Below are 9,890 nucleotides of genomic sequence, written 5' to 3' on the forward strand. Positions count from 1 at the left end.
GCCAGCAGGGCTGGAGCAAGGTCCCCAACACCCAGACAGTGATATCCAGCACCAAGACGGTGAAGTCCAGTACCTGCAGTGCTGGGATGGCCTCGTCTGCAGCCCCACAGACCCAGAGCAGGGCTGGAAGATCGCCCTGGCACGCACGCAGATCCACTGTGAACCACTGCCCCATGCCATGGGCCCTCACCAAGGACAGCACTGGGGACACTCTCAGGTCACCCTTCGAGTCCCAGAGCAGCATCAGATCCCTGCGGGACCCAGCTGCTTTGGCTCCTCTTCCCCGTTGCTGTGGCTTTCATCTCCTGGGTGTCATTTCTGGGTGGAGAAGTAAAGCAAAACCTCATCTCTTCATGTAGGCAAAAGGAGATCCGGAAGCAGCAAAGGAAAAGCGGGAGCTGAGCAGGGAAGCCAGGGCCATGAGCACAGCCCCCCGGCACTTAGGGCAGCTGTGATGAAGAGCCGAAGATCTCCTGGATGCCTTGCTCAGATGTTTACCCCTCACTCGCCACCAGCCATAGCCGAGCCCATGGGTGCCTGGCTGAGCAGCAGTGAGGGCTTTTCCCTGACAGGACATGGTCATGCCAACCTGGGCATTGGCACGCCGGCAAGCATCTTGCACAGCAATGCCATTCTCCACCATACCCCAAGTCCCCAGCCTGGCCAGCAAAGCCTGGCCGCGTTTGGCACGGCTCCTCCAAACCGTGATAGTGCCTGCTCCTGCCACGACAGCAGAGGGTTCCCCAAAGCTGGCATGGACTGGGGACACCACACTGTGCCCGGCAGGGTCTGCAGGGCACTGAGGACCCGCCACAGTCATCGCCCCAGCCCCAATGGCAAACGACACCTTGCCAGGAGAGCAGTGCTGATGACAATGATGGAGCTCCCTCCTCGGATTTATGCAGCCCAGTGTGCTGAAGCCACTCGAACTTGCTCAGAGCAAGAAATCCCGGGTGCACGGGAAGTCCCGGGTGCGAGAAGGAAAGCAAAAACAGGCAGGGCTTTGGGCAGGGTTGGTACCAGCACAGGGCCAGGCAATCACTCTGTGACTCATCGGCCACCACACGGTGCAAGCATGGAAGAGTCTTGGCCACAAGCCATGCCACTCAAGTGAGTAAGGACAAGCTCAGATCACTTGTTCCCAGCCCCTTTTGGAGCTGGTGGGCTCATCTGGGAGGAACTGGCTCCTGCTGAAGTCACTGGTCTTGGAAAAGAAGATCAAAAGAACCAAAAAAGTGCCCCAAAAAAGGCAGCCTTAAAATTAAAAATTCTGGGTGATGTGCAGGAGCCCTGCCCATGGCGCAATGGTGCCAAGGCAGGGAACACCAGGTGGCCTCCGCTCAGCAGCCATCACTGGACCTGTCCCCGCCAGCCCAGGGTGTCAGTGCCACCAAAGCGTTGCTGGCCTCGCTACACACCCCAGAACCCTTCAACGCCTCTCTGCACATGCAAGCTGCACAGCCACCGTGACGTCGGGCTGGTTTGTGCCGCTCCGCGTGCCTTGTGCTGCAGACACCGTGCCCAAGCATGTTGGTGATGCAATCCCTGATGTTACATCACGGCTGGTCACCCGCTGCATCATCCTGGAGAATGTGCCAAGCGTCCTGCCGATGCCGGGGAGGGAAAGGCTGTTAACTGAAAAGTTAATAAATGAGCAGATTTAAACAAGCTGTTTTAAGTGAGGAAAAAAACCCAAACAAGCACTTTTTCGCCAGAGCCTTTGTGCTGGCACTCGCTGTAGGGACGCAGGGTGTCCCCTCCCAGGGAACGTCACCCTGCCCAGGGCACCGCTGCCAGGGTACACCTCACCAGGACAAGCCCTGCCAGCCAAGCTGGGGCTTCCCCAGCCAAGGCGGCCATACAGGCCACCAGGATCCCAGTAGCTGTGTCACCTGGTGCAGTCCTAGGCAGGGAGAGACCTCTAGTGCTCTTCCAGGAGATGACAAGCCACCAGCCCCCATCCTCACCCAGCAAGGGAGGTTTTATGGCTGCTGCTTGCCCAAACGCAACCTGCCCCCAGTGAACCTCTTCACCAGTGACTGGCAGCAGGGCTTGATCCAGCATCACCGCTCAGCTCAATGAGGTCTTCTCCAACACATGACCATGGACACAGAGACCAGCCTCACATCAGCAGTGGGCTTTCCTCCCCATAGCTGTCCTCCTGGGCCACCACCACCCTCCTGGGAGCCACCAAGTGGGGTCAAAGCCTTTTCTCCCCAGCCTGGGCAAGCTGAGCCAGCACTCAGTGACCCCAGTGGAGACGTGCCCAGGGTTAAGGAGGCTCAGTCTCTGTACCCATTGCAGGACCATCTGAGAGTCTGAAGGAGTTCATGTCTCAAACATTGTGGAGGGGCAAGTTCTGCTTAACGACTAAGTCTGCATAACAAAGGAGCAAGGAACCATAGGTGAAAAGAAGCCCATCAACAACAGGAGGGGGAGGGTGTGCTGTTCTGATACGCTGAACAGGGCAGCTCACCATGTATGGCAAAAGATCGCACCTGCAGGGAAGCAGAAGCCACTCCCCAAACGACCCCCAAGCCCACGGCCCAAAGGCTACCTAATTAGCCTACTGAGTTCAAGTGCCTGTCCAAAGGACGGGCAAGGATGATAAAAGGACACAAACTGAAGCCCCACATGCACAAGCCCACCAGAGCCAGACCCCTCAGCTGACTGCACCAACACTGGATCCAGGACTGGTGAAATCTCTCTTCTCTCTCTCTTTCCGTTTTCCATAATCCCTACACCTCATCCCTTTAGACATAAACCATTGACCAAGTCTGGGACTAGGAGTGGATTCAGCCGCCCCTAGGATCCTTGCTGAGGAGTCTAGAAAGCAAGGGAGTCTGCTCTGAACCTTGTGACTCAATGGGAGGGCTCTCCTTATTGCCTTCCCTGAACTGATTCCCAAATAAGCAAGGCCTGTACTATATGTTTGGTGATGTATAGTTAGCATGTTACACAGTTTACTGACATAGTTTCATGCCAGTTTTTGTTGTGAGCACACCAATTCTTGTTGTGAGCAAATAAAAATTGAGGTTTGTGAGTTAAAGGATCCCTGGTGCCATTTCACCTTAATCCCAACCTGGGAATCAGCAAACCCGAGTCATTGGCCTGAGAAATTGGGACATGACAGAACATCCCCAAAAGCCCCAGGACCACAGCTGAAGCACCTCCCCTTCTCTGGGGCAGGGAGCAGAGGTATCACTTCTGCCTTTCTTAATAACACATCAAGGTACAACAGAGTGAGGCCACAGCCCTCCCCATGGCATCAGGGTAGCCTTTTTGCCAAGGGCAGGAATTACAGGAAAGCGAAAGGTCCCCACAGAGGCCGTGCCTGGACTTTAGATATCCAGAAAGCAAACAGGAGGGGACCTGTTATGCCCAGCTTCAAACCCCATCTTCCCCTCCCTGAAACACAGCCTCTAATCTTCCCTTTGCAGCGTGGGTGAGCAATAGCAGGCTGGGACCGAGGGGAAGTGCAAACCCGCTCCCCTGCAGCAGCGATCCCAGAGAGGCTCCCGAGCTGTGCTGAGGGCAAGCAACCTCGCGAGGGCCAAAGCAGCAGTACTGGCACAGTGCTGGGCAATCCTGGGGCAGATAAGCTGCTGATACACCTGCACCAGCCAGCAAAGCACCAGGGATGGGGTCACGTAGTGGGCAAGAACAGCCCCTTTCCAGCTTGGCCTTCAGCTCCTAGATTAGCCTGGACAGGGAAAGGGGCAAATAGCCCTTTCTACCTAAAGCCCATCTACCCCATGAAACAGGTAGCCACTCAGGGCCTAGGTAAGCAATGTCCATGAAGTGCAGCTATTCCCACCCCAGCAGGTGCTCTACAGCCTCTCTTAAAAAGGGGAACCACAAGCAATGTTTTCCTCAGCTTTTTATTATTAATTGTATAAGAAATGCAGCAAGTTTATCAGCTGTTACTGTGATTCTTATCCCCACATGCAATCCAACCACCACCACCGAAACTGGACCCTTCTAGTGGTGAGGGCACAGCACCAGGCAGACTGGAGGACCAAGGTGGACAGGAACCGGAGGGCAGGCATAAGCCCCTCTCTGCTTTCCACAGAAAATCAAAACTTTAATCACTGAAATAAGCATCAATCTTCCCAAGGAAGGTTACAAGTGGGGTATTAGGAGACAACACACTTTTTCCTACCCTTCCAGCACCAGATCAGGCAAAGGGTTTCCTCTCACTGTCCCTTGCACCCCAGCACACAGACGTGCCTCACCCAGAACTCCACTGGGGTTTCACAAGAAGAAACTCCCATTGTCTCCAGCATCCTGAAACAAGAAGCAGAGGAAGGGTCTCACTCCCCCCAGCCAGCTCCCACCTGACATGGGGCAACATCCACAACCAGAGAACAGTCTCTTCCACCCAAAGCACAGAGGTCTTGATGGCAGATGCTTCCAATGCATGCACAGGGGTTGTTCTGGTCAATGACTAGACTAGCAGGCACAGAGATGCCTCCCCTTCCCAGCTTTGCAGCAGGCCCTTGTTGTGGGCCAAAACAGATTAGTTAAGGTGGAACTGTCAATATTTCTCCTGCCCTCTGCTAATCAAGAGCGAGGCAAAGAAACTCAAGATACCTCTACCACAAGGCTTACATGTATACATCAGTGCAAGAACACCATACAGCTACATGGACTTAAAAGTTTAAGTCAGCTGACTTAAACTGAGGTCAATCATGCTGTGAGCAGCTGAGGATCTGCTGTTTAACCTCTGACAAGTATCCATCCACACCTGGGGGGAAGGAGGGAGCACATCACTGCACAGCTCACTTCTAGCTTTGAAGGGGTCTCCGCAATCTCACTCTTCATGGACTGCATAAAACAGGTCCTCCATGTCCTGCTTGTTTTCCCAAGCAGTTCTCACCTCTTTTCAGTCTCCTGGAGGAGGGATTTTGCAGCTTTGGGGTCATTCTTCATAAAGGCTTGATACGGAGAGGCAGACTCCAAGTAACCAACCACACCAGCAACTGTCATGGGAATTTTGTCAAAGATATCAGTGATTCTAGAAAGGAGACAAGGAAGAAAGGAGCATTGGCAAATTAAATCTCAAAGACAGCGGAACAAGGACAACAGATTGAGGTGGTGGGGAATAAAATACCATGAAAGGTCCAACAGATGGAAACAACATGCGACTGTGGCATTTGGTAGGTCAGGAGCTCTAATTGATGCACTACTGGAGAAGCAGAGATGGTCCCAGGGACCACCTGACATAGTCTGCAAATTGAACAGCCCTTTCGATAAACACCTGTCTGCAGACCCTGCTCCCCTCCAGCAGCCAGGACACCAGCACCTCTGCAACACCACTGCCAATGCATCCTTTTTGCCTGTGGAGTTAGCCCCTGCCCCATGCCTTGGTGGGGGAGGCAGGCATTGGCTCCCTGGAGGCCTGGGGCAGGTTCTCTCTCGCTCCATTTTCCCCCTTTATCCATTAAGTGATCTGCCCAGAAGCCTCAAATTATCATAAACCACGAACTTAAAAAAAAAAAAAACCAAACCAAAACCAAACAAAAAACAAACTAACCCAACTCTACCTTGAATCAGGAAGGGTCCTTGCAGCCCTTAGACCACACCTGCTGGCCCAGCATAGAGCAGCATTAAATCCAACAGGAATGAAAATGCAACTATGTGGCTCTGCCACAATGCAAAAGCATTTGCTGAAACCCGGCTCCCTTTTGTCCTTGCAGGACCAGTGGCAGAGCAGCCCCGTGGAGGAGCAGAGATGCCACCTCCATCCGCTCCTAGTGCTGCACTGAATGGTTTCTGCTCACCTCTTCTTGTCTGGAAACGGCAAGGCCTCAAAGATGTCTTTGTAGTTTTCCAAGACTAGTTTTATTCTATTATGAGAGTATTTTAAAAGCAGGTCCCAGGACTGTAAAGACAGCATATTAAAAAAAACCAAACACAAAACCACTTGAAGGTCTCAGTTTCCTCTTAAGTCAGCTTTGCTTGGCCCTAGATATGATACATTCATACATGTACTTTGTTTTTTTAAATACTCCTTGCATTAAAATACACCAAAATCTTGCTTAGTGTCAAGACTTTAAGTATCCTGTTTTATTATAGAGATCAAGGGTTCTGTCTTCCTCCCTACACTGCTCTTGCTCATGGTGGAAAGTCTTTATTGAGTTGTTAAAACACTCTGTCAAAAAACATCACTAAAAAAACCTCTTTCCAAAGAGTTTCTACTTCCCATTCTTTTCACTGTGATCAAGGCAACAGCACAAGTCTCTCTGACAATACCAGCCCCCCAGATCTCCTCTGCAGCCCTTCTTGCCACACCAGAGTCTGCCCTATTAATCCTAACGTCCCTCTTCTCCTCAGCCAGCCAGCCCCAGCACTGCATGGGAGCCACTAAACCCCATTTCACCCTTGTCCCTGTATTTAACTGTCCCTCTGCCCCACCCTGCAATAGGAGTCCTCTAGTCATACCCCCCAAGCTCACTGCTTTCCTCTTTACATCCAAGTTCTACACATTTCCCCCTGTCCAGACCAGGAGGGGAAATCCCAAGGTTTAGGTTTTAACACCTCACCTCCCTGAAGATTTTGGTCAGCTTTTCAGAGCAGTTTCCATAGCACAGACTCATGTCCACGGTGTAGGTGCTGATGACCATGCAACCACCTGGCTTAACCACCCGGTTTGCTTCTCTCATGAACTTCTCGATATCAAACCAGTGCGCAGCTGTAAATGAAGTAAGGAGGTCCACTGAGGCATCCTCAAACGGCAGCTCCTCTGCAGGGCATACACTGGAGTGGGAGAAGGAAAAAAGGTAGTGTGTCAATTGGAACTTAGAAAGTAGGACGTGAAGTCAGTGGGCATTTTTTGGAGCCAATGATGATCATTTGGGATGCACGGCCACTGTAAGTCTGGGATAATGCCCGTTCACACCAGGAATCCCATCAAATGGGATTTTCTTTGGTGCCTGCTCGCTCTTACAACAATCATACTCACAAAACACCACCTCCGCGCGAGGACCCAAATTTTGCCTTCAGCTGAGCTTACTCTCCCGACACTCACAGGTAGGAGACATTGGGCAGGGAGGGAGCCTCCCTGGCCTCCTGGATCTGTGCTTCACTGATGTCCGTTCCCACCACCTTCTTGAAGTGCTCCGCAAGGAAGCGGGTGCCTTGTCCAGACCCACAGCCGACATCCACCACCAGCTCAGCAAGGTTTGCCCTCTGCAGGGAGGAGTGGATGCGTCTCAGTGGGCAGCCACCCAATTTCTGTGCCTTTACCCCAATTCCTTCCCCCAGCACCCACAGAGGACCAGCCTCAGCATGGCACAACCCATGGAAAGGCTCTTCTGCACCCACATCTTGCCTTGAGTCCTATTGATTTATTCTTCCCTGTGGCACCCACCAAGGTAACGCTCCCAGCAGGGTAAATACTACTCCGCACAAATACCACTCCCCTATTTTTTTCCTGCAGCCTGGCCATACCCCACTCACCTTTTCCTGCAGGTAGGTGAGGATGGTTTGCTGCAGCTCTTTGCCCGGTGCAAACCTGTATTTCTGGTAGACAGCTGCGTGCCCTCTCCCCTCAAACATCTGGGTGGCCATGCTTGGGTGACCCGGCACCTGGAAGGAGGCAGCAAGCCAGGTTTGTTGCTACAGGATCAAACTCCTCCTGCCTCAGCGTGTGACCGCAGGCGCTGGAGTCTCCAGTTCTTGGCAGGAGCCCGGGGAGGACTTTGCCCACGAGGCTCCAGCGAGGGAGCACGAACCTGCTCTCCAAGCATCCCTCCCACAGGTAATAAGCTAATCGCAGAAGCAAACTGGCAGCGTCTGACAAGGAAAAGCTTTCTAGGTTTTTAAACCCTTCTCCTTACTGCTTTGCTTTCCCCACCCACCCAAGTGTCTTCTGATATAAATCACCATTACAGCTGGAACATTTGTGAATTTGGGGGGACCGAGCAGAACATCAGAACAACTAACAGCGAAGAAGTTTGTTGTTCTTAAGGAAATCCATGTTTTAGTATTAGCAACGCAATCACAGCAACTCCACCCTGCCCCAGAAATGCTCAAAGTCTCTTTAAACCCAGAGCCCCATTAGACCCGTCACCCAGGTAAGCCTGGCCTCGCCGCGGGGCCCCTGAGGCCTCCCACCAGCTCAGCCCCACATCCACCCAGCCCTCAAAGCTGCTTCCACGGATACAGCGCCCACTGTTCCCCCCCGCCCCAGCTGCTATAAACCACACAGTCCCTGCACCCACCTCGGCAACGAGCCAAGGCCCAGCGGCTGCCGGCACCTTGCCCTTGGCCCACCGCGCCGCGGCGGAAGGCTCCCGGCCGTCTCCTGTTTGTGTCGGTGGCCGAGCGAGCGCCGTCCGGGGCGGCGACGGCTCCGTGGTGTGACCGCAGGCCCCAAGAGCCCCCCAGGAGGACTCCTGCCTCGTTTGACAGGCGACCGCACGCTCACGGCCAGCGAGGTGGGCGGAAGCGTGCAACGAGAGCGCGTTTCTCCAAACACCCACATCAGGCAATAAAGGGTTACTGTATCTTGTGATGCAAGAAGAGAGGCTGAGCTTAGCCAGCTCACGACTAGACACTCCCAGCAGGGAAGAGCAGCCCTGCCAAAGCCCTTTTTAGAGGAGAGTCCTCCAGGGGCTTTCCATGTGCTCACAGAAGCCTTCACCCACCACCGAGACACCCCCCAGTCCCCGGGCAGCTTCAGCCCTCCTCTTACCGCCTGCAGCCGCCTCCCGGAGCTACTCCCGGCACCGGCAGATCCCAGTCGCTCCCAGTTCGGAGTTCCGGGGCGCGCCCGGCACAAAGGGGAAGGCAGGCACCGCCCCCGGGACGGGGGGGCGGCAAGAGCTGGAAGGCAGCCTCCAGAGTCTCCGTCCCACCGAGATCCTGGAGCCCGAGAGCCGAGCCTTAGCCCTTCCACAGTTCTGTGGTTATGAATTAAAGACAGCTCTCAAAACGCCCACGAACCGGGGGGATGCTCAGCAGCCCTGCCCATCTCCTGCCTGCGAGGTAGCAGGGGAACGGGACTCAAATGGTGCGGGCACCCAAAGCCATGCTTACAGAGGTCTGGCTACGCTGGAAGCCCCCTCCTGTTGTCCAGCAGAAAGAGAAAAGGCATAAATAAAGCCTGCATGACCCCAGCACCAACTTTTAGAGCACAGAGCGTTGGTATTTCAGGACCAGACAAAGCCCCTCCCCTGATTTGGGGCAGGATTTTACCCCTTCTCATGCTAGAGTAATGCTAATTACATACAGTTGAAGCCAGCAGAGCCCTGGTTTGCTTGAAGCACATTCACTTCAGTTTCTATTTTGCACAGCTCTTGTGAATCTATGCTCATCAGCACAGCCTTTAAGCCCCTCCTAATTTTAAGAGAATCAGTGGAACTTACCCAGGGGCTGAAGATGGAGATCACCTTGAAGCCGTTTGCTGAATCAAAGCATGGGTTGAAGTTGCTGGGGTTGTGTCCTGAATATTTCATTTGGGTCACTTGCTGCTTAATTGTACCGGGGGTGAATATCTGCACCAAGAGAAAATGCACCACAAGCACTGAAGGCTCTCGTGTTTCCATAACCTGCGGTGTCCAGCAGCATCTGGCAAGAGTCTGGCCTCTTTGGGGTTTAGGTACCCTAATTTTGCCTGTACTTTGCTGAGAGCATGACTGCATACAGGAAGGGATGATGTCCTGGGCTTCAGTTACCTGCCCTCTTCCTAACTCTGAGGTCCCCATAGCACCGGCTGCTCTCATGGGCAACATACAGATGACATTTAACTGGTTATCCTCTGGCTACAGCTGACACCAAGTGCCTACAGTAAAAGAAAATATGAGCCAGGCATGGGCTGCAAATGGCACCAGTCTTTTTCTAAGCTCTCCCGGCCTTTGTCACGCTGGATTCAGCTGCCTTTGACT

At 53.4% G+C, this 9,890-nt stretch overlaps 1 protein-coding gene across 3 annotated transcripts; it reads right to left on the reverse strand.

Annotated features, from left to right (window-relative positions):
* Window positions 1–1,025: 1,025 nt before the first annotated feature.
* Window positions 1,026–8,822, reverse strand: LOC128143884 (putative methyltransferase DDB_G0268948). Of its 3 annotated transcripts, none has more exons than XM_052791766.1 (7): window positions 8,699–8,822; window positions 7,462–7,590; window positions 7,031–7,191; window positions 6,546–6,759; window positions 5,784–5,884; window positions 4,880–5,017; window positions 3,866–4,287 (listed from the first exon to the last, which is right to left on the reverse strand). In XM_052791766.1, the coding sequence occupies exons 2-7, from the start codon at window positions 7,570–7,572 to the stop codon at window positions 4,197–4,199; spliced, it is 816 nt and encodes a 271-aa protein (XP_052647726.1). In that variant the 5' UTR covers window positions 7,573–7,590; window positions 8,699–8,822; the 3' UTR covers window positions 3,866–4,196. The 3 variants fall into 3 exon arrangements, with proteins under 3 accessions (XP_052647725.1, XP_052647726.1, XP_052647727.1); XM_052791767.1 differs by lacking the exon at window positions 8,699–8,822 and adding an exon at window positions 8,226–8,326; XM_052791765.1 differs by lacking the exons at window positions 3,866–4,287; window positions 7,031–7,191; window positions 8,699–8,822 and adding exons at window positions 1,026–1,635; window positions 8,226–8,663.
* Window positions 8,823–9,890: the final 1,068 nt, after the last annotated feature.

This window comes from Harpia harpyja, chromosome 7 (genome assembly GCF_026419915.1).
Source record: "Harpia harpyja isolate bHarHar1 chromosome 7, bHarHar1 primary haplotype, whole genome shotgun sequence".
Classification (NCBI taxonomy): Eukaryota; Metazoa; Chordata; class Aves; order Accipitriformes; family Accipitridae; genus Harpia; species Harpia harpyja.